The 25,083-nt window shown below is 37.1% G+C and overlaps 2 protein-coding genes across 2 annotated transcripts; one reads left to right on the top strand and one right to left on the bottom strand.

Moving 5' to 3' along the window:
• Nucleotides 1-337: 337 nt before the first annotated feature.
• Nucleotides 338-2,835, top strand: LOC143573452 (chaperone protein dnaJ 6-like). Its single transcript, XM_077058327.1, has 8 exons — nt 338-580; nt 1,487-1,585; nt 1,677-1,778; nt 1,872-1,931; nt 2,021-2,127; nt 2,213-2,295; nt 2,361-2,451; nt 2,542-2,835. The coding sequence occupies exons 1-8, from the start codon at nt 464-466 to the stop codon at nt 2,738-2,740; spliced, it is 858 nt and encodes a 285-aa protein (XP_076914442.1). The 5' UTR covers nt 338-463; the 3' UTR covers nt 2,741-2,835.
• Nucleotides 2,836-4,953: 2,118 nt separating this feature from the next.
• LOC143573451 (carboxyl-terminal-processing peptidase 3, chloroplastic-like) lies at nt 4,954-8,465 on the bottom strand. The gene is made up of 11 exons (XM_077058326.1): nt 7,957-8,465; nt 7,055-7,136; nt 6,775-6,905; nt 6,606-6,692; nt 6,438-6,516; nt 6,261-6,349; nt 6,029-6,184; nt 5,862-5,948; nt 5,637-5,786; nt 5,438-5,545; nt 4,954-5,366 (listed from the first exon to the last, which is right to left on the bottom strand). Exons 1-11 carry the CDS (start codon nt 8,302-8,304, stop codon nt 5,148-5,150), a joined length of 1,536 nt encoding a protein of 511 aa, XP_076914441.1. The 5' UTR covers nt 8,305-8,465; the 3' UTR covers nt 4,954-5,147.
• Between the last annotated feature and the right edge of the window lie 16,618 nt (nt 8,466-25,083).

Below are 25,083 nucleotides of genomic sequence, written 5' to 3'. Positions count from 1 at the left end.
GTCGGGTGGCAACGGTGACAATGGCTGCCGTGGTTATGACGACGATGGTGGCGGTGGTAGCTTTGGTGGTAAGGTGGTGGTGGTGGGGGAGATGGTGATGGCGACAGTGGTGGTCATGTGGTGGTGGTGGCGGAGGTGGTGGTGGTGACGGTGGTGGTCAGATGATGGTGGTGGCTATGGTAGTGGTGGTGATGGTTGTTGTTAGATGATGGTGTTGTTGAGAAAGTAGATTGAATGATGAATGAAATGAAAAATAAAAAAGAAAAAGGAATGGTTTTGATAGAGTCAGATTTTATATGTAATAAATGAATGATTCCATTCCATTTTGCGAATCTTTAACCACCGCGGGAAGTAGGAATATGTTGGCGGGAAAATAAAAGCATAAGTTCTGGGCCCTAAATACAAGCATCCTCTGAGTCTGATTCACTTACTTACGTTATTATTATCTTCTGCTTGCTTTGAAATGGGTAAAAGAAAGAAGTCAGCAGCAGCAGCAGCAGTTGATGAAGAAAACATTGAACAAGATGAACAAAACCATGGTCAATCTTCATCCGATTCCAATGATAAGACCTTGTACGAGGTATCTTCTTCATTCATTCATTCTCTTACAATTTACTATTTCCTCCATTTTCTATTTAGGGCACCGTTCCAAATTATTATATTCTATCAAATTAGGGCTTTTTTTATTTATTTTTAATTTGGCTAAATAGACGGGAACACGATTGATGCATTGATTATTCGAAGTTTACTGTTATTGTTTATCAATGTGTTAATTGCTTAAACCCTAATTCCTTTTTACAGTTTCACTCGCTACTAAATTATTTCCCTGTAGTTAAATAATTTAGGTTAGCTCTAATTGTTTCTTGTTCTAGGGGACAGAAACTGATAAATCGATAATCGGTTTTTGGAAAATTCATAACCGAAACCGATTCCTTGAAATATCAATTTAGTTTTTAAAAGATTGGGTTTTTGCAATTCTAAAGGGGCTAGCGGCATAGCTTGTTGCCCGTTTGTCGCCTTTTGTCTCCTTTGTGAAGCTGGTTCGGTTAACAACAAAACCAAACGTGGCCTAAAATTTTGTACTTGAACATAATGAGCCACACAACTTTTTGCTTAGAAATACGTGAAATGGAGGTATAAAATAGAAGATTGGAGGTATAACAGCTAAAAATTTGTGAATACGGAGGAATAAAACTGGAAGTATATTAAAATATGAATGGTGCGATTTGGCTTTGTTTAACCAAAGATACAAAAAAAAAAAAAAAAAAAAAGAAAAACCGAAACCGTTAACTTGGTTTCTGGTTAATTTAGGTTTGGTTGCGTCAGGTTTTGGTTTATTTAGGTTCGGTTTCGGTTGATGGTTTGGTTATTGCTCACCTCTAGATATTTCTATGTTTCAACTGTTTTTAGGCATGATGCAGAATGCTGTTCTAAGGTTATATAAGAATATAAGCATAACTGTTTATGATAATTCTGTGATTTGTAGATTCTTGGGGTGAAAAAAACAGCATCTCAACAGGAAATAAAAAAAGCATACCATAAGCTTGCACTACGTTTACATCCCGACAAGAATCCTGGTGATGAGGTAAAAATATTAATCTCATTGTATCGGTTGTTTCACAAATTATTATTCAGACAGTTTAACCGGTTGTTAACTTGCTCATATGCATGTATAGGATGCCAAGGAAAAATTTCAGCAGCTGCAGAAGGTTATTTCAATACTCGGTGATGAGGAGAAACGGGCAGTTTATGATCAGACAGGATGCGTTGATGATGCTGTGAGTATTATTCTCTATGTTGTATCATATTATCCCGAGCTTTGCTTGATTTAATTTGTTTTGTTTTATTATAATTTATGTTTCCTCTAACAGGATCTTGCTGGTGATATGGCTCAAAATTTGAAGGATTACTTTCGGTCTATGTATAAAAAGGTACAGAAAAAACACTTTCAAAAACACGTATAAACGATACTGTGTTTCATTAACTCAGTTATAAGATGGAATTACAAATATTAATGTAGGTTACAGAAGCGGATATTGAGGAGTTTGAATCCAATTACAGAGGATCCGAGTCTGAGAAAAATGATTTGATTGTTCTTTACAAGAAGTACAAAGGTCGTATGGACAGGTATATACACATATAATCATTAATATAACTTATATTTAGTATAATTTCGTGACTCGTTTTCTAACATTTTATAAATATTTTACAGGCTGTTTTGCTCTATGCTATGCTCAGACCCTAAGCTCGATTCACATCGGTTCAAAGATATCCTTGACGAGGCAATTTCTGCTGGTAAGTTTAAGATTAAGTTTTCCCACATAAAAAAATAGATTTTGTAATATGTGTTTTACTTGCAGGAGATTTGAAGTCAACCAAAGCTTATGAAAAATGGGGTAAACAGGTTTCTGAAACAAAACCACCAACAAACCCGTTGAAGCGTAGGGGAAAGTGAGTTATAGATTTACGAATATTATTTCCCATTCTGGTAAACTGGTGTTTGTTATATTGTTTTGAATTGTTATGTTTGACTGTATGCAGGTCAAAGAAAGAGTCGGATGATTTATATGCTATTATTTCACAAAGGCAAAGTGAAAGGAAAGGGCGAGTAGATGCCATGTTTTCGTCTTTGGTCAGTAAGTATGGTGGAGGTGAACCGTCTTCTGAACCTACTGAAGAAGAATTTGAAGCTGCAAGGGAGAAACTCAAAAAACGCAAGGGTTCTAAGAAATCTAAGTGAAACATGATATAAATGTTATATTTATCTTGTTGGTTGTGTTCTGGTTCTCTCTGTTGACTTTAGAAACCTGTTTATGAATATTTCATGTTGACTCTGTCTGTTTTTATTTCAAAATCAAATCGAATCCTTACTCTGAATACGAGAGTAAACGAGCCGGGCTCAATCTCGACAAAGCTTGAGCTTGGCTTGTTTAACTTATGAGAGTTTGAGCTTGTGCTTGAGCTCGAGCTTGACTTTTTATCTTCCGAAGGCTTGAGTTTGGGCTCAGTTTGTTACTAATTATTAATTTATTTATAAAACATTTTAGTTATTTTTTTAAGTACAATATTTATATATATTATTTAGTTATTTTTTTTTCATGGTTTAATATATAATAATAATTATTGTTATTATAATAAATAAATATATATTTATATTTATTTTAGATAATATATTAAGTCATGGTAAAAATAACTAAATACTATAAATATAAAAAGGAAACATGAAACCAAAAAATAACTAAACTGTTTTAATAATAAATTAATAATTAGTTAACACTGTATTGAGGTCGGGTTTGGGCTTGGGCTCGGTCCAAGCTCGTTTAAGCTTGATTTATTTTGAGTTTTTAGCGAGCGTATTTTGAGTAGCTCACGATTGACTTGATGGGTTATGTTTTGGTTTGTTCGGTTATGATATATGGGCTAACCGCTAAGCCTACTGATTCAACTGTTTATGAATCACTACTTAATCAACTTGCATTTGGGATGAATAATGATTAGCCATCGTTAACATCGAAGCAGTTTTGAGTAGGATATTAATTAAACGACACATGCACACATACATTATTCGAATCCCACAAGCTTTAAGCTAACTTCCAAACCATGATTAAACTAAATATATTTAAACACCCACTGATGTTTCCAACAGTTGAAAACTAAGCACAATAACAAGGGGGCCCAAAACACCACTAAATCTAAAAGTTAACATAAACGTGTACACTCCTCCGGCTGCCGGCCACCCGTTTCACCCAATTACCACCTTTGTGTTGTCACATCTCTACACTCTTACAACTCAATATATATACCTCACAATCTGCATGTATTCTTCAAGTCATCAACACAATGGCACATATAATTAGCACTATCATGTTTTGCCTCTTCATTGCAGTGTTAGCCTCTTCGGTATCCGCATTGGCACCGGCACCCGCCCCGGCTCCTGACACGGGAGCCGGGTTCGCGTTACCGGTTCCGGGCTTGCTTGTTGGACTGGTTTTGTTCCTGACTACATTGGTTCACTTGAGGAACTGAGGTTTGATGGATGAATGTATCAACTTATGGTTTTGTTGGAGTTGACTGACTAGATGATATAAGGAAATGTGTGTTATTTTGTTGTCTAAATATTATGTTTTGTGTGTGCTGCATTTTATGTGAATGCAAATGTTTGATTACGTTGAAGTGTTGAACAAAAAATGTACTTTAATCTTGTTTGGATCTCCATCATATTATAAAAGCTCCAAGTCTTTATGATAAAGTGTTCGGTAAGCACAAATGATAAACAAATATATTTTTAATAAACTAAACATAAACTAAATGAATAAACCATTACAAGATGTGCCTATGTTAACTTAAAAACCTAGAAATGAAAACCATAAATAGCCGAATAAGTTATTCTAATCAATGATTCACGCGTTTTACTCTAAACGAGGAATGCAATGAAGATTGACGAAATTGGGAAAATTTTAACTGGTGAAATCCAAGTTTTAAATCAAGAAATTTTGGTATAACAGCTGGGTAAGACCAACTATGGCGGTTAGCCACTTGTAGACCGACTTTTTTGTCTGTTGGTTATGACTTATGGGCCCTAATACCATTTGTAGCCCAAGTTATGTCTGATAGGAGTTTGGACCTTTGTTAATTTTTCTGTTTCCTCTTATCTAAGTGGTTCAAATTAGACTTTTCGAACTATTGGATTAGCTTCTTATCACAAACCGATTAAACCAAAAATCAAACCAAATCAAACGGAACCGAAACTATTTGGAACTCTATAGACTGTTGTGTCATTGTCGTAATAATCACCTATTTGTGATATACATATTATGTATATATTAAAAGACAACTTTCAGTTATCACACAAAATTAACTTATATCACCATTAAAAAAATAATAATAGTATCAGCTACTTGTAATAGAAAGTTTTCCTTGAATCATGGATTCTATTTATAATGTTCCAAGAATAATAAAGATGCTGATACATGTAACTAGTTGGTACATTTGATAGGTCTTAAAAGCAATATTCATTTCCACCTAAAAATATACAATGATGATGCTTTGACCGAATGGTGTTATAGACATATGCATGCATCGAGTTCAATGTACAGGCTGTGAACGATTACTAAACGCGTCAACCCAAGAAGTCGAAAATCAAGATTTCATGAAGCAGAACCTTTAGATTCTTGAATATCCAACTCATGTTCTGCAACCAAAATACAAGAATCCCCTTCTAAAGATTCTTTAGGTGAATTCAGCATCTCAGTTGTACACTGAACATCAGGTGTTATCCCAACTTGATCTATGGCATGAAGTGCGGGCGATAAATACTTGGCAACCGTTATAAAAAGAGCCGAACCATCGTGTAATTCCGTCACACTCTACACAACACATCATATAATCAAGTTAACATATGCTTATAAATAATAAAAATTGTCACAAAATTAATTACCTGAATTTTTCCTTTCCCAAATGTTCTGTTGCCAATAAGCTTTGCCCTACCATTATCATGTAATGCACCTGCCAAGATTTCACTTGCGCTTGCACTCCCTTCATTTACCTATTTTCAATAAATAATTAAACAAACTTTATGTTAAAATCTTGAAAATTGAACTAAATTTCAAGAAACTTGACGGAAGTATGAAACTTACAAGAACGACTAATGGATCGTTTGTCAGAGCGTGCCCGTTAATCATGTTAATAGGTAGCATATTCCCATCTCGGTCTATCGTGTTCACAAGTGTCTCGTCTCCATCTAGCCATATTTGGGCAACATCAAGTCCAGCTTTGACTAAACCACCCTGCAGGATTGACCAAGTTCATTCAAGTATGGTTTACAAAAAGGTCAAACAAAAAGTTGACTTTCGAGTACTTGCCGGGTTGTTTCTAAGATCCAAGATGTATGACTCGACACCTTGGTTTTCCAATTCGTGAATCGCGTGTTTCATATCGGCAGCAGCCGTCTGTTTACAACAATAGTTTGATTAGTTTAAGATATGAATAATGTAACATAAACTAAAACTAGATTTTGATAATTAAGCACCTGGGAAAAAGCTAACAACTTCACATATCCAGTTTTCGACACGTGACCGTCTGGAGTTCTATGAGGAATAATAGCGCTTGATATCGGAGAAAGCTTAATGAACTCACGAGGTAATCTAACCTCTCTAAAACTAGAGTCAATTGCCAACGTTTTGCCCTGTAAAACATACAAACATCAAAATGTATAAATATTTTTGCAGGAATCTATAAATATTTTAGTTGGTAAGCTTTACATTGTGGACTTTGACTGTAACACTGGTCCCAACATGACCTCTTAGCTTCTGTGCAGCCGCCTCACCACTAATCCCGTTAAGCCGTTCTCCTGATGGTTAACATAATTAATAATTTGCATATGATGATATTGTCTTGAATGTAAGGGTATACAGTCAAATCCCAAATGAGGATCATACCATTGATTTCAAGTAACTCATCACCTACATGGATTCCAGCCCGTGCAGCTGGACTACCCTCAACACAAGATAGCACAACCTGAAACAAGAAATTTAAAGTTTCTGCACTGTGAAATCTCTTAATCGAGCATTAAAATATGTGAAAAAAAAACGGGTATGTTAGCATACCAGATGACCGGTTTCCGGTTCAGCATTGACAAAGAGACCGACTCCCTGCACGTTTCCATCACTTCCAATTCTAAAACTCTGGTATTCCTGTTTTTGTAAATCATCACTCGGTGTTTATTAATAATACAAGAAAACTAAAAAATTGGTCGTGATAATACGGGTGGTGTACCTTTGGACTAATAATACGAGTGAACGGGTCTCCAAGAGTAGAAAGCATTCCTTTAATCTTGCTGTATGCAGCATCAGCTGTGCTAAGAGGAAGCATTTCCACCATTGTTTGCTGTAGCTTTGAGTCCCAGTCTGCAAAACCAATACAGGCAAAATACTAAATACCTTATCCGCATAACATTCTGTATTCATAAAAAAGTTAACATCTAAATATCCAGTCACACAAATATACTATATTCCACCATCATCTTACAAATGAGAACAAAGCAAGTAAACCCTACCCTGATGGTTAAAAGTTGGATCAACAAAAGTCTCTCTGATCAAACCCCAAGTCTCCACAAGCGTTCGCTGCACGGTATTCACCTGTCGAAACAAATTATTATCTATTAAGCACCTCATTTTCAAGCTAGTGTCATTGAACTAGAAAGGTGCCCATGCGATGCAGTGCAAAACCACGTAACATTTTAATTTTTTTTGGAAAACGAAAACTATACAAATACCATACTAAAATTAAAGAGAATAAAATGGTCATTTTTATGAAGTAAATTTTTTTTTTAATAAATATTAGTGTATGAAAAAATTAGTTGTTTAAAAATTTTGGGGAAGTTGGTTTAAAATGACCAAAACATGGGTAAAGATGAGGGAAAAAATTGTAAGTAGTTTTTATTCGTGGAGGATTGTGTGTAAAAGTAGGGGTGTAAACGAGCCGAGCCGAGCCAGAGCGTGACTACCCTCGAACTTGGCTCGTTTTGACTTATGAGTCCTCGAGCTCGGCTGGTTTATTATTGATTAATTAATTTATATATGTTTTATTATTTTTACATATTTTAAGAAAAACCTTAAATGAGCATAAGCTCAGCTGTCAAGCGTTAAGTTGATACATAGAAGTCCAAAAGAGGAAAAAATTAAAAATAAGCAGGGCTCGATAAGCCTAAGCGCCGCACAAGGCTCGAGCTCAAGCTTGATTTATGAGGGCTGTGCTCGATCTCTCGATAAAGCTCGGCTCGCTTCGAGCTTTTTATCGATCCGAGCTCGAGTAGCTCGTGAGCAGCTCGGCTCGTTTACACCCCCAACAGCATATATGTAACTTCTAAGCATGTGCAATAACTGTTGTACATATAACAACAAATGTTGTATTACTTAAAATTATTATAAGATGCCATGTGTGCTCCTAATAAAATACCTCATGAGTCCGAGAAGCCGGGAACGCGATCGTCAACGACTCGGCCAAAGCCGGAGAATCCAAACACACGGAAACAGCAGCAGCAAGCCCAATCAAACCTTTAGCAATTGATGACCCAACCAGTTTCCTATTAGATTCATCCGATTCACAACTTCCAACTTGTGGGTTCGATTTAGTCTTATGTAATAAGGCTTTAGACTTGCTAGTACCGTAACCATTAAAACTGAAACATGAGATTCTATGTTTATAACGGATAATTGAAGCAGGTGTTTGAGGGATTTTGGAGTAAATTGATGAAACAGAACAAGGGTTGTTGAGATCAAGATGAGGCCTTCGGAGAGCATCCATGATGTTTGTTTGAGATTAATTAATCTAAGTGAAACTGTTTGAAAGATGCTTGTAATAAGAATGACTGAATGAATGAATCTTTTTTGTTTGTGGTGTAAGAGTTTGTTGCGTGGGCGAACACATTTGTTGGAACTGGAAGTATCTCAACAGCCTCATTTGTTCCTCCACGTAGATCCTAAATTGTGGCTTAAGTACTTTGTGAAGACCTTTGCGTTGAAAGATTGACTAATTTCATACCAATAAAAATAATATTTAGAAAATTAGTTAGCGAAGAATGAAATATTAGTAAACAATAAATATTGTTTATACTTCAAAAAGTAAAAAGGCATTGTTAGTAACCATTCACTATTTCACTCATCTCACGAATTGATTTTCCCGTGTTACCATCGACAAGTTATGAAAAATGTCCAGCTTATTATATGTAAGCTTTCACTCCACCATATCCCGTAACATTAGTCATAAGTTCATCACATTAAATCATTATAAAAATCATTTATTTTTTTATAATGGTTTATATTTTTAAATTTTGTAGTTTTTCCATATGCTATATAGTGAATAACCAACAAACTAATTTATTCATATATATTTTTTTATAACCTACACATGTCCTCAAGGTTGTACAAACTTAAAAAAACCTTTTAGGCAATGGCCTAGGGCCCAATTATTATTAGTATTTATTTATATACATAGCCTGGTCTAGCAACAAGTCAATAGTGGAGTCATTTTTTTAAAATTCAGCTATGGGGTTGTAGCCTGGATAAAAGATGAGGAGTGTACTAAGCTGCTCATCATCTTACCTTAGAGAAATAAAACTTGTTAGCGATCCAACTGGGGGATGGGCATTGCTTGATTCAAAATTGACAATTGGTGAGGAGAACGAGTTGACGTGAGCATTGATGGACATTCGACGGTTAAAATAATAATGCATTATCGTCTCTGATACTGGATATCAACGATGACAATCGAAACACCAATGATATTAACAGTTCGGAATTGATTTCTCTCTATTGGAACAAACGATCAACCATGAATTCGCTTGACCCTACCTTAAATCCCTTATTTACCTGACTTTTCTAATGCTTTATCTCCTTATTTGTTGACAAAGGATACGTTATTACCAAATACCAATGATAAGATTTTAGTTCACTTTTGAAAATAGAAGTGGGATTTGAAAGTTAATTTGATTTGGTCGTTGTTTTAAGTTCAATCTGTAAGAATTCTGATGTTCAAGTGATTGGTTTCTTGGCATACTTGTTGAATTTTAGAACAAAAGGTAGAATCACAAAGGCAATTTGATTTCGGTGCTTTTGATATTATAAGATTGAAGGATAACATTTGTAATGTGACGGATTAGTATTTTTTTTTTAATATTTGCGCTTTGAAATCACGTGTATGGCCTCTTTCTCATTGTCTATTGTCTAAGGTTTTGTTTAGATATGGTTAAGATGAATGCTCATCAATTTTTGCTTTCAAACCACTCATATGATTTAGGGTTATAAGATACTTAAATTGATACAAAACACAAAAGACTCAAACCGGCCTGAAGCAGAATAAAAGTTTATAATAAAATAATAGACATTTAAACACCAAAAGGAAGGGCCTGGCTTTTTTTACTTTTACCTAAGGCCCCTAGAATGTTTGAGTCGTCATTGAGCCAAACTTCAATCAACAATGACCCAAGGTCGGGCAACATTGGGATGTTATGCACCTTTGTCTCAAAACCTAGTCAATTGTGTAGTCGGCTTTTGATACGATTGAGCGATATGGTTCGGTTACGAAAAATAGAAAGTTATAAGCGTTGATCTAACCATCACTTCGAAGATTGAAGCATATCATGATGTATTTTTTTTAACTAGCTATAATATCAACATTACCCCTAAATCCACCTAACCCGCCCCCGCGAGCTTTGAGCCGTCGACCCAAAGAGGAAACACCTATTACACATCTGATTATTTGAATACCATTAGGTCAAATGCGCTCTCATAAACACAATAATTGATATTTAATAAATGCTCCAATCTGAATAGGAACTTGAATAATTTTCTTACTCATATTTCTCTTTATGATAGCGAGGGAATTGTGGTCTTAATTGTATGGAGTATAGTTTCTTAGAGTTGGTGAATCAGTTATATAGCACGACAAGAATATCTAAATAAAATCAAAAACTACCATTCCTTTTTACTTCGTGTTACATAGCTTCGAATGTATACTTGTATGGCAAGGAACAAGCAATTTGGTGTAAAAACAACTAAATCTTTGACTTCACAGTTAAAGATTTATTGGAATTTCATGTCTCAAGATGGATAGACAGACACAAGCCAAAAGGATATTTTACGCGGCATCATCATTATTGGTGGTTGATGCATATGAAAGACTACGAGTGAAGTTCAATTCTCAAACAAAGATACTAAGGTGACAAATATTGGAAGATATCAAATAACTTGGTTTCTATGAATAAAAAATAGGTAGACACACAAATATATCCTTTGAAGTTTGAAGAGAATGATATACTTTTTCTTTCTATGTAATTTGTGATCTTGTTGTAAGTTCGTTGTTGCCCTTGCTTTGACCGGATGCTTTCTAATAAAATTAGCCTTCGATCCGGAGAAAAAAAACAAGTAAATAAATAAACAAAATCCCTAATACTAATTGACGTATGGAGTTTCAAAAATCAGGTATGTCATCGAAGAACCGATCCAACCTGTATCCATGCATACGTAACTTAACAAGATCAGGAATAGGTCATGGAATATCAATCATTGATAGTGGTAGCAGAGAATCAACTTGATAATCACTTGAAATATGGTCAAATTTAGGTGCCATACGATCGTCAGCGGGTTTCTCTTTAATCTTGACACTCACTCGTGCGCGATGAACTATGATCTGAATTGTTAGGTGATGAAAGCTTGCAAGAAACGACGTCTTCGGCAACCGACTTTCTATTCGTTTTGGTCCTTGGTTTTCTGCATATTGTGGAAAAAAATGATAACGAGTTTCCAACAATATCATAGTCGACAGTTGTTTTACGCGGCCTACCAGGAAAACGTTTAACTTTCGTAGGCATAATTGTGATCAGTGTGTTATATGATAAGTAAAAGAGAAAGTAAGATTTTATATTGTAGGTCCCCTCCCATCGATTATTATTATAGTAAAAGAAGATTTGGTGATGGATTGGAAGTAGTTACCAATCTTAACTTATGTTTCTTGGGGGAAAAGCGATTAAAGAATACATAACAATTTTTATTTTGTTATTTGCCATATAAAAATTCAGGTCGGTCTTTTTAACTAATTAATAGAAAATATAACATTAATTTAAATTATTTTATCTTATTTGTTGTTTAAAAATTGTAAATCGATATTTATTCAGATAATTAATTTTCAATTTTCATCAATAAAATACCTGTATTTAAAGGGATTTTCTAACATATGTCCTTAGAGCACATGTAAGAAACATTAATTATGGTAATATATTCTAGTTCAAACTATATATTTGTATTACTTACATTAATAACTATCATATTTAACTTTATATTTTTCTTTTTTAAATCTTACATCCATTGATGATTACTAAATAAAAAAATTTTAATTTCCTCTAAAATTACTATTTCATCTTCCACCATTTTTATATTTATTTACATGTATTCATATATGAAAGTGACTTTCAAAATTCCTATAACGTCTCCAAGTGTTGAACCCCCCAATTGCATTAGTTATAGGATCATTATTTTCTGTAAAAGATGATGTAATATCCAAAGTTCATTCTTGGTGTAATTGAGAGACGTTATTGAATTGAGCATCTTCTTGTCTCCATCGTGATAGCCAATAACTAAAAGAAATTTCAAAACAACCCGTATGGAGAAGAACACTCAAAAAATGACAAAGTATCCTGAAAAATTCAAAGTTTTGCAAGTGTTGGCACCCATCTTACCATCCCAAATAACCTTATGCCATCGAGCCGTTTTGTAATGCTTGACAACAAAACTTGTGTCATTTTCTTTGCAAGTCGAATATTAAATTGCTAGAGCAAGCTGATCTTGAGTTGGACACTTGAAGACGTTATAGAAATTTCAAAAGTTACTTTCATATTTGAATATTCTTTACATAAAAATGAATATAAAAATGGTGGAAGATGAAATAGTAATTTTAGAGGGAATTAAATTTTTTTTATTTAGTAGTCATCAATGAAGGTAAGATTTAGAAAATGAAAATATAAAGTTAAATATGGTAGTTATTAATGTAAGTAATATAAATATATAGTTTGAACAAGAATATTACCATAATTAATGTTTCTTACATATGCCCTAAGAAAATCCCTTATTTAAATTATAAGGGTTGAGATCAAATAAGAAGTATGATATTTGTATATAGGATAAGAAAAAATCTAGTTCAATTCATTGATATTAGTTTTGGATGGTTGAGATTAGTTTAGTGGAACACTAGGCTACTGATCCGTGTACGACACCGGTGAAAATATAGAAGTCGTCTAACAAACACATATATTATAAATGATAAGATAATTTGTAGTATATTGTTGCGGATTACAACATGATATTTATCACGTACGTAACTTAAATAGAAAAATAAATGTAATGTAAAATCATAAAAACATGAAAAAATCTATAAAACATCTATATTTCACAAATATACGTTATAATAAATAGTGCAAACACATAATATAGAACTTAAGAACTTAGCATAAAAAATTATACTGTCAAAAACATAACTGAAACTTATCATGTCAGTCGTCCTTACGAAGCATCATGCCGAAAAATATGTACACATTATATAAAAATAAATGTAATTGGATTTAGGCGAATTGATTAAGTATTTTTAATGTACCCAAAAAATGTTATCAATTGTACTGAGGAAAGTAACTAATGTGGTGTTAATATCTGTAGAAAATAATATATTTCTAAAAAATTCATAACTTCAATAGAAATATACACTTTAAAATTTTAATAATTAGTGTTAAGGCATGAATTTTATGCTGAGGATCCATTATTCTTGACTATATTGTGGATAGATTATCCTTGAGATATATTTTAGGTTATGAAGGATCAACGATCCTCGGTATTATTTGTTTACTAATAATTGCATTTTGAATGGTGATGTGTTAGCCAGGTATAACAACTTTATGATCCAGTCTACCGTATATTTCGCTACAAGGCACCTGCAGCACATGGTCGAGACTGAAGACTAAGCTAATGGGAGTAGTGGCAGAATAACAAGACTTATTGCTGAGTCACCAATTGCTGTGTACTAAGGACATGATATGTTATTCTTGAAAACGTGCTTAGATCAATGATCCTCTGGAAGATTTCTATGGCTAAGTCTGGATCCAAGATCCTTGTCAACATTGCTATTAATGGATGATTTTCGTATGAAGACTGATGTTTAAATAACAGCAACGGCTCTTAGACTTAGTCTACCACTTATTTCGTCACTAAGCTTCTATAAGCACGTGGTCAAATAGCACGATGGAGAAGAGTGGAAGACTAGCGAGTTTATAGGACCTATTTGTTAGTTATTTTTTCTTTATATACACTGAGTTGTGATCAACATTAGACACACATTCGCACATACTCTAGCTGCTAAGTTATTTGTAACCTCACACACACATAGCTCGATTGTAATCGTTGATCAACAACTCCAACCATTGTAACCCTTTTTTGTGATTAATAAAGTGGTGATCGACGAGTTGTCATCACCCGGGGTTTTTTTCTTTTGATCTAAACAAGATCAAAGGGTTTTTCCTCGCAACAAATCACGGTGTTCATCTCCATTTCATTAATATATTTGTTGTTACCATTTTAGCACTAGACCTCACATTACAAATTTGGATGCATTATCCTTAGCAGATTTTTATCCAAAACAATTTGGAGCCCACCGTGTGACAATTGGTGTTATAATCCATATTACTCCTATCAATTTTCGATTTTTTCATACCCATATCACTGTCAATGGCCTCTCAATCAACCTCTGCTTCATCAACCATGCAGTAATCGGTTCCTCTCTCATCAAGGACTTTGCCACCGATGCCTCCGCCAATCACGGGAGCACAACGGCCTGCTGCTACTGGAAGCAAGACGCAACTACCAGTCTTCCAGAGCTCAAAAACCGCTGCTGTTGCGCCGGTGGTTAATACTAACAATGATGTTTCATCTATTATGTTTTCACAGGTAAAGGCGTACATGGAGCAGCAGAACAAGACCAACCAGAGGATCCTTCGTGAGATAGAAGATCTCAAAAAGACTAAGAGGCCAGCGGAGGATCACACCCCTCTAATGCCCAGGATGCTGGATTTCACCAGTCCAGGATCCATGGCTCAGTTCTCGCATGGATCATCTATTCTTCAACAGGGATCCATGGGTCCACATGCTCAAGGATCCTCACTGTTTCAGCTAGGATCATCTGTCCTTTAACAGGGGTCTATGAGTCAACAGGCTCTAGGATCCTCACTGTTTCAGCCAGGATCATCTATCCTTCAACAGGGGTCCATGGGTCAACAGGCTCAAGGATCCTCATGCTTCAGCAAGGATCATCCATCCTTCAACCAGGATCCTCTGGATTATATCACCAAGGATCCTATAATTCTCAACCTCAAGGATCCTTCTTCTAGAATCAAGGATCCTCAGGAATCCAACATCAACGATCCTCCGAAGTCCATGAAGGAGATTTCATTCCCATGCAAACTATCGCGTCGGGTGGTCCAACTCCTATGGCAGACTCTTCTTATCTCAGCTACTCATCCGGAATGCCGACCTTCGCTCAGCAAAGAGGTAATTTGTATGATCCTTTATCCTTAGATGCTAACCGTGGTTCCATGCAGGATGCAGGTATCAACCAAGCCGTGGCTAAGGAACTACAAAAGATCAAGGATATGATATCCAGTATTCCCGGGGTGATACGTCCAATCCCCGAAATTCCGGAGGGAAGCCACAAATTGTCCAGATTTGCTCCACCTATCTGTGATGCTGAAATCCGAAGCGATTCCAAAACCCCAACATGAAGACTTACGATGGGACCACTGATCCCGAGGAACATGTGGCACAATACAGAGAAAGGATGGAAATCAATCCTATTCCAGAGAGACTCAAGGAAGCCTGTCTATGCAAGGGCTTCGGATCCACATTGACAGGATTAACATTAAAATGGCTGCTAAGTCTTCCTCCATTTTCAATTACTTCTTTTTCACACTTAGTTAACTTGTTCAACAGTCAATTTTCCTATAGCAGGAAATTTGAGAAGTTAACTAGTGATTTATACCGAGTTATCCAACCAAGTGATGAATCCCTTAGGAATTTTGTTACGAGGTTCGGCAGGGAAGCTCTAGAAATCCCTAATCTTGACATGGCTACTACTGTTGAAGCCTTCAAGATGGGACTTCAGAGGGGCTCCCCCTTTTATGATGATCTTGTGATGACTCCTTGCAGGTCTCTAGATGAAGTAAGGAACAGAGCACTAAGGTTTAAACGGCTGGAAGATTACAAGAGGATCCAAGAAAGATTGCGGGCTCAAACAAAACAGGAATCCCCTGACAAGAATAAAGGATCCTCGTATAGGAACAACAACTCAAAGCCGTACAACAATTTCAACAATCAAAACGTACGAGCAGTCGAAGAAGGAGATGATGATGAAGACTATCCCTGCATCTCCGAGTATTGTTTCTCCGTAGATACCCATGGCTTGATTTGTGCCATGAAGGATCTAGGGGAGAAAGCAAGGTGGCCCGAAAGAACGAGAAGACGACCACCTTCAAAGACAAGTCTAAGTGGTGTGTCTTCCACGAAGATTTTGGCCACATGACAGACGAGTGCATTGGCTTAAGGAGGGAAATTGGATACCTCCTGAGCAAGGGTCACTTTAAAGAGCTCTTGGGAAGGAAGAAATCCAAGATCCAGGATCCTGAAGATCTTCCACAAAAAGCAACACCACCACCACCAGATGCTCATGTGATCAACTTTGTCTCCAGAGAATACGACATATTTCAAACTTCTTCAACCCTGCAAAAGAAAAACCCGCAGAAGAATTCAAGTTGGACGATGAAAGAAGACCGCTCATCCCCACTACTCGAATAACTGATGAGAGAATCTTCTTCGATTCGAGTATTCAGGATCCTCACCAGGATGAACTGGATGTGCCAGTGGTCAATTTCATCTCTGGAGGATCAGACATATGCGGAACTTCCTACTCCGCAGCAAAAAAGGTTTGCCAAGGAGATCAAGTTGGATAACGGAGACCGACCAATAGTATCCACCACTTTAATGACAGACAAAAGGATCTTCTTCGATGAGGAAGACAAACTAAACATCCAGGATCCTCACCATGACTGTTTGATCATTACTTTATTTATCGCTAACCATTATGTACGCAGGATCCTAGTTGACGGTGGGAGCTTGGTCAACATCATCCAGCATGATGTCCTCAAGAAGATGAACATACCGTATTCGTAGATCATCCCTAGAACATCAGTGCTAGTCGGTTTCAGTGGAGAACCAAGAAGACATTGAGGGACATAAACCTCCCAATTTATATTGAAGGGTTAAATTTATATAAAAAATTTTGTGTTATTGATAACCTTTCTTGTTGCAATGTTATTCTAGGTAGGCCCTGTCTACATGGAATGAAGGCGGTAGCCTCAGCTTACCACCAATGCATCAAACTACCTACTCCTTGAGGAGTTGTGAAGATAATTGGTGATCAGGCGGAGGCCAAGAACTATTATTCCTCATCAATGAAGCCAACAACCAAAAAAACTATAGCATAGCAACCACAACAACATCCTAGGGACGTACTGGAAGCTCAGGAGAAAGACATTAAAGAAGTATCTTTGGACCCCGAAGATCCAGAGGTAAAGGTGTTCCTAGGATCCAGTATCCCCAGCAAGATCGAGGAGGATTTGGTATCCTTTCCCGTTACCACATATAGTCTCCATGGTGGATGCCACGGCAGGACATGAAATGCTTACCTTTATGGATGCTTCCTCTGAATTTCAAGAAATTTAGATGGAACCATCTGATCAAGAGGATACAGCCTTCATGACTCCTACCGACATATGTTGTTATATTGCTATGCCGTTTGGACTAAGAAACGCAGGGGCAACATATCAAAGACTAGTCAACATGATGTTCAAGGATTAGTTGGGAAAGACTATGGAGGTATACATAGACGACATGGTAGTAAAGTCGAAGAAAGCCGAGGATCACCTTAGAGACCTCGAAGAAGCATTCAATATCCTCGACCAATATAACATGAAACTGCATCCGTCAAAATACCATTTCGGTGTTAAGGCTGGAAAGTTTCTAGGATATATGGTAACCAAAGAAGGGATAGAAGCAAGCCCCGAGAAGATAGAAGCCATCATCAACTTGAAGTCTCCTGCAAATGCTAAAGATGTCCAAAGGCTCACAGAAAGAATAGCCGCTCTCAACAGGGTCATCTCAAGATTCTTCGAGAAATGCAAAGATTTCTATGACATTCTTAGAAAGAATAAGAAGTTTTAGTGGACGGAAAAGCATGAAGCTGCGCTCAAAGCCTTGAATGATTACTTATCCTCGGCTCCAGCTCTAATGAAGCCTGTGGATGGAGAATCCTTATATCTGTACCTAGCTGTTTCAGGAAATGTCGTAAGTGCTGTCCTTGTAAAGGATCATGAAAGTGAACAACATCCCGTTTATTATGTAAGTAAAAGTCTTCTAGATGCAGATGCCATATATTCTCATTTAGAAAAGTTAATTCTTGCACTTATTATGGCTTCTACTAAATTGAGACATTACTTTGAAACTCATACTATTATTTTGAGAACTAATTATCCTGTTAAGAATGTCCTTAGAAAGCCAGAGTTGTCAGGTAGAATGGCCAAGTGGGTTGTGAAACTGAGTGCATACGATATTCAATACGAGCCAAGAATAACCATCAAGTCACAAGCACTCGCGGACTTTGTGGCTGATTTCAGTAGTGACTTGCAGAATGAAGCTGACTTGGAGGTCCAACAACTAGAAGAGACTAAGGATCCTTGGATTCTCTTCACTGATGGTGCTTCCAATGTAAGAGGAAAAGGATTAGGGATCCTACTGAAATCACCACAGGGGAACATATTACCCCAGTCTATAGCCTGTGAGTTTCAAGCAACGAACAATGAGGCAGAGTATGAGGCTTTGATCGCAGGTTTACAATTAGCTAAGTGCACGAGGATCAGGTATCTTCAAGTATATATAGATTCATTATTAATTGCTAACCACTTTAATGGCTCATATGCTGTTAAAGGAGAAAAACTAATCAAATATCTAGATGTTGTGAAGGAATTAGCAAAATCCTTCGTATTGTTTAGCATTGTACAGGTACCAAGGGAAGAAAATGTTGGGGCAGATGCTTTGGCAAATTTAGCCTCATCTTTGAAGATAGAAGACACGAAGATCCCAATCATTCATGTTCTCTCGCCAGCAATAGAAGAACAAGAAGTTGGAGAGATAACAAATGACAAGGAGATTGTACTCTGGGATCCATTATCCTCGAATAATCAAGAATCATGGATCCTCCCGATCAAGAAGTACATTCAAACAGGAGAGATTCCAACCAATGAGAATCCCAAATCCTTCAAACTCAAGGTATTACAATACATTTTATTAGATGATATGCTATACAGAAAATCTCTTGCAGGTCCGTACTTGAGGTGCATCGAGGATCCTGAAATCCAAGAGGTGCTCAAAGATTTTCACGAAGGTGATTGTGGTAATCACACCGGAGGTAGAGCCATGTTTTCTAGGATTCTAAGAACATGATACTTCTGGACAACAATGAAGAGAGATGCAACGGAATATTCTAGGAAGTGTGATGCTTGTCAAAGACGCACAAACATCCTTTATCAGCCAGCAGAACCTATGTATCCTATATCCTCTTCATGGCCTTTCATGAAATGGGGTATGGATATTGTAGGCAATCTACCTAAGGCACCAGGAGGAAAAATATTCATGCTTGCAATGACGGATTACTTTTCAAAATGGATATAAGCGGAAGCTTTTGTTCAAGTACGAGAAAAAGAGGTGATATCTTTCATTAAAAGAAATGTTATTACTAGATTTGGTATTCCCTTGGAAATTATTTGTGACAATGGTTCCCAGTTTATCGGGAAAAGAAATACTAACTTTTGTGACAACTGGGGCATCAAGATGATAACCTCTACTCCAGTACATCCTCAAGCTAATGGTCAAGCGAAGTCTAGCAACAAAATCATCATCAACAATCTCAGGAAAAATCTAGGATCAAAGAAGGGAAAGTGGGCTGATGAGCTACCTTATGTTCTTTGGGCTGACAAGACAACACCCAAGAATGCAACAGGCCAAACACCCTTCTCATTGGTGTTTGGCTCAGAGGCAGTAATTCCTACAGAAATGGTGGTTCCCACAGCCAGAACAAGCATCCGTGATCCTGAGGCCAATGTAGAAATCCTTCTTGAAGATTTGGATATTGTTGAAGAACTTAGAGACCTAGCTAAGATCAGAATGGCAACCTATCAACAAAGAGTAGTTGGGGCATACAACAAAAATATAAGGATCAAAAGATTTCAAGAAGGAGATTTAGTTTTGAGAAAAGCCTTCCAAAACACGACCAATCCGGCTGATGGGAAATTAACACCCAAATGGGAAGGTCCTTATTTGATCGAGTCGGAGGCAGGAAAAGGAGCATATCATTTGCTCATGATGGAAGGCAACATGTTACCAAGAGCATGGAATGCTATCCACCTAAAGAAGTACTTTTTCTGATCAAGACCAAGTATCCTTTGAGGATCTATTATCCTTAGAGGATCATGGATCCCCGAAATTGGTAAAATCTATCCTATCATTTATTCTTATCGATTTCTTATTGTTAATTCAAGGATAATATATTCTTAATGATTTGCTTCTTCCAAGTTTTAAGTATCAATGCACGGTTATAATAATATATTTGATGATCTAGAGGTTGGCCACCTCTCCTTTACATTCAAGGTAATTTACTATTTCCCTTGGCCTAGCCCACGATTGGATATGATCCTCGATGGTCATATCCCCTAAGGTTTAAAAGTTTTCACCTTTCTTATAAATTAGAGTTTCTACACTCTCGCCTGGAGCGCACGCTATCCAACGTATAGTCCGGGGCAGCGGGACCAGTACACACTTAGTGGCTGACAATTTCGTTGTCTTCGGCTATATGGAGGATCCTACGTTTTATGGTAGACGTACCATACCACCGGTTTATAACATTTTCATGTTATCTTACGTTTGGGCTAAAACCCGGTTTGGGCGAGTCCCCAGTTAACATCCGTATTTGAGCTTGTCCCCAGTTTTGGGCTTGTCCTTAGTTTCGGGCTTGTCCCCAGTTTCACGGGCTTGTCCTTAGTTTTGGGCTTGTCCCCAGTTTCACGGGGTTGTCCCCAGTTTCACGGGCTTGTCCCCAGTTGCACGGGCTTGTCCCCAGTTTATTATTTGGGCTTGTCCCCAGCTTAATGGGTTTAATCCTAGTTAACATTATAAGTTATTTGCAACAGATTTTCTAAGTTCAATTATGAAGATCAAGACTTAAGGATTCAAAATCCTTAAATTGCTTCTACAAGGATCACAAAAAGATCAATACTTATGGTAACTTAGGTCTACCTAGACCTTCTGGTATGGTTTCTGATGTGCTTGCGCGTGTGGTAGTAAAATATAAAGGATGGGATGGTTTGCTTTTGCACAAGATCGTGTTTTAAATTTATAAAAGTGATTTCTACAAAGACTAAACACACACAAAATAGGCAAGTGTACCTATCGTATATGTAGAATAGTATTGGTAAGAACAAAGTATCGATCCGTGGACACAAAGGTTTCTAATAATAAATCGTTGTTTTGCTTTTATCGGAGGTTTTTATCATTTTGGAGTTAATTTTAAACTTTTTCTAAAATGTAAATACTTATATATAATATATAGGTGACCAAGATAAGAAATTCTAAACGAGTTGTTCAATTGCGCGAAGGTTACCATCTAAGATCAAGAATCCACTCCATTTTAGCATTGATAATTAATATGTAGACATGTGATAAACTTGCCGTAGCAATATATGATAGATAGCTCCTTAAACCTTAAGTGAGTATCTTTGGCACTATGGAGGTAACGTGCGCATTTTAAAGTCCACCCTTTCCTAATGTCACGCCACCTCAATGATGTCAATTTAAGTTGGCAAGTAGTTTTGTAAAGTAGAAAGATTAGGATTGACTCCGATTTCTCAAATACCAATTCTAACAACTTCGGGTGGTTGTAGTTTAGTCACACAACCTCCCCTTGGTTGATTTATGTAGGTTATAATTACACATTCCGTTAACATTCCGTTGATTTATAAAGGCACGCCCCCGTGATTTTTAGTGACATGTGCTAATTCTTTTTGTCGTTTCTGGAAGGTAGGCACGGCCCCGTGCTTCCTGAGGCACGCCCTCGTGCTTTTTAGTGACATGTGCTAATTCTTTTTGTCTTTTCTGAAAAGTGACCAGAAGCACGGCCCCGTGCTTCCAAAAGCACAACCCCGTGTTTCCTGAAGCACAGCCCCATGTTTCCTGAAGCACAGCCCCATGTTTTGCTGTTTTCTTTGGTTTTTCTTTGGCTTTTCATTCGTTTCTTCGTTTGAGGCTTGGATTCACCTGAAAATACATTTTAACATGATAAGTAGTTATTTTAACTATATTATACTATAGAAGTTGCAGTTTTTTTGAGATTATTGGATGCTAAAAAGATGTATATTTTTATATACATCAGTTTCTGTTAACAGATTTACATTGTCTTAGTTGCAATAATTTTTAAACGTTTTAGGGAATATCTTTTTAAGGATATTCTATTATAAAAACTTTTATCAATCTTTGAGGATTCTTTATCCTACAGTTTGTTCCTTGAGAATATTCTTTCCTAAATATTTTTCGTAAGGATGTTTTATCCTAAATCTTTTTGCTAGATATTATTGTTTAAAACATTCAACTAGATTAAATCTGTATCAAACAAACTTTCAAAATAATAAGTAACACTCAAATAGTTAAAAGTTTTATATTATTTAATATAAGTCACCAGGACTTATCCAAAATCCTTAACCCGGACTTCACCATGCAAAAGATGGACCATCCACCCGGGTTAAGTAAGTAGTACTAACTGTTCATAAGTGCAGGAAGATTAAAAACAGGGGCACCAAAGGTTTCATCCCCACAAACAGAGGATCCATCCACCTTTGCTACCCCCGCAAATTGTCTTTAGGATCATGGATCCTTTACCCTAGTTACCACTGTCTATTACAAACCATAGTTATTGTTCATAAAAACATCATAAAGCAAAATAAAGAAAACGGGCTTGGGCCTTGTCTTCTGTATCCTTCATCGCCCGTTTATGCAGCTGCTTCAACCTCCACCGCTGCTTCATTCCCTTCATCAGCTTCACCCGCATCCTTCTCTCCGCTCGTACCTGCTCCACCTACATCAGCCATCTCACCTTCTTCTTCATCCTCACCTCCACCCAAGTCAGCCAAAGCTTGCTTCCACTTCGTGATGTCCCACAAGGATCTGTCAAAGGTTGGGTCATTAGCTTCAGTTACCAGCTTGATTCTGGCCTGAAGAATTGACTTTGCTGCCCAGATCTTTGCCTCGTTGGTAGCCCGGTTGATCTCATCCTGCATTTGGACCGCAAGTGTGGATGCATGATCCTCTGCCTGCTTCTTCTCCTTGGTCATTTTGGAGAGGGCCTTGTCTTTAGCAACAGCCATGGACCTCATCGCGGCAAGGGTCTCTTCATACTCTCCAACGATCTAGTCATGATGGCTTCGAGCAGAATTGATGGCCTATAAGGGAAAACATGATAAACTTAGAAGAATACTTGGACTATAAAGGTTGAAAGAATAAAGGATCCTTATGGTCGAAAGCATTTCCAGAAGATGTTTCTCGGTCTCAAAGGGGTTCTCTGGATCTGAGCTTTTCTTCCTCTTAGCTCCTGACTTGGCTCGGGTTGTGATTGGACGAGGCTCGGACACTGGAGTTGGTTTCAGGGTCTCCTTCTTGGTGAATATGCAGTCGATATCTTCAAGGGAGAACTTGGAAGCGGATTTTCCTGACTTTTGAGCACCTATAAACAGTAATTCACAGATAAGTTTTCAATTATTTCTTTTTTTAATAATAAAAATTTTATTCTTACTTGACATATTTGACTCTGAGTTTGTCTCCTGAAAAGCTTCGATAAACTTGGCTTGAAAGGTTCTGATTGTAGGATCCAGTGATAGGAATTTCTCAACTCTATCTTCGACTCCAGGAAGCTCAGACAGTAAAGCAAAATTTTCAAATGCATAAGAAAAGAAAAGTATTAATAGAAGAATCAAGTATCCTATTATTACAACCTAAGGATCCTAGATCCTACCCTTCTAGATCCACCTTTTGGGAAGATCGGCTCCACCCGGAATGGAATCCCTTTTTACAAAGAAAAATTGGTTCCTCCAGAGAGTACCATTCAGAGTAACCTTGGAGATAGGGATCACTTGTCGAGGTTTCGATTTAAAGACAAAGCATTTAGAGCCGTGGTTAACCAGGTTGTACAGGTATGATAACTCCGCCAAGCCGAACTCGATAGCCTCCTCTTCGATTATCCTCTCTATGGTATGAAGGACTCTCCACAACATTGGCATGGTTTGGATGTGGCTGATTCCCATCAGGGTAAAGAATCTTTGGGTGAAATCAGGAAAGGGATACTTGAAGCCTATGAGAAACGGTTGGGCTGGAAAGCAAACCCAGTTTTTTGTTATACTATCACTGCGGGCTAGAGAATCGAAGGGTCGGAAAACTGTATTGGCCGGAAAATGTGGTCGGATTTCATCAATCTTCGGATCTGTGAACTTACAGATCTCGAAGGAAGGGGCTTGAAGGATACCTTGCGAGTAGAGATCATCGGGCTCGGTACGATTAAAAGAAGAAGAAGAAGAGGATACATAAACAGTTGACATACTGAAATAAAAATAAAAAGGAGAAAGAAGGATACCTGAAAGACAGCTGGATATGTGGTTATAAGAGGCTCATGTTCATCGCATATATAGGCGGCGTATAATTTTGTTTATTAATAATGACCGCCTGGCACACGTCTAACATCTTCTTTTTTGCAGGGATTTGAAATTCAAAATGACAGCTGTGTTACACAATCACCCGCCATTTTGGGGGCAATTGTTAGGGCATGAATTTTATGCTGAGGATCCATTATCTTGTGGATAGATTATCCTTAAGATATATTTTAGGTTATGAAGGATCAACGATCCTCGGTATTATTTATTTACTAATAATTTCATTTTGAATGGTGATGTGTTAGCCAGGTATAACAACTTTATGATCCAGTCTACCGTATATTTCGCTACAAGGCACATGCGGCACATGGTCGAGACTGCAGACTAAGCTAATGGGAGTAGTGGCAGAATAGCAAGACTTATTGTTGAGTCACCAATTGCTGAGTACTAAGGACAGGATATGTTATTCTTGAAGACGTGCTTAGATCAATGATCCTTCTGAAGAATTCTATGGCTAAGTCTGGATCCAAGATCCTTAGTCAACATTGCTATTAAAGGATGATTTTCGTATGAAGACTGATGTTTAAATAACAGCAACGACTCTTAGACTTAGTCTACCACTTATTTCGTCACTAAGCTTCTATAAGCACGTGGTCAAAGAGCACGATGGAGTAGAGTGGAAGACTAGCGAGTTTATAGGACCTATATGTTAGTTAGTTATTTTTTCTTTATATACACTGAGTTGTGATCAACAT

The sequence above is a fragment of the Bidens hawaiensis genome, unplaced genomic scaffold (assembly GCF_021521415.1).
Source record: "Bidens hawaiensis isolate Kalapana, Puna unplaced genomic scaffold, B.hawaiensis_p1.1 tig00026427_1, whole genome shotgun sequence".
Classification (NCBI taxonomy): Eukaryota; Viridiplantae; Streptophyta; class Magnoliopsida; order Asterales; family Asteraceae; genus Bidens; species Bidens hawaiensis.
Note: the sequence above shows the minus strand (reverse complement) of the source record. Positions and strands in the feature narration are given on the sequence as shown.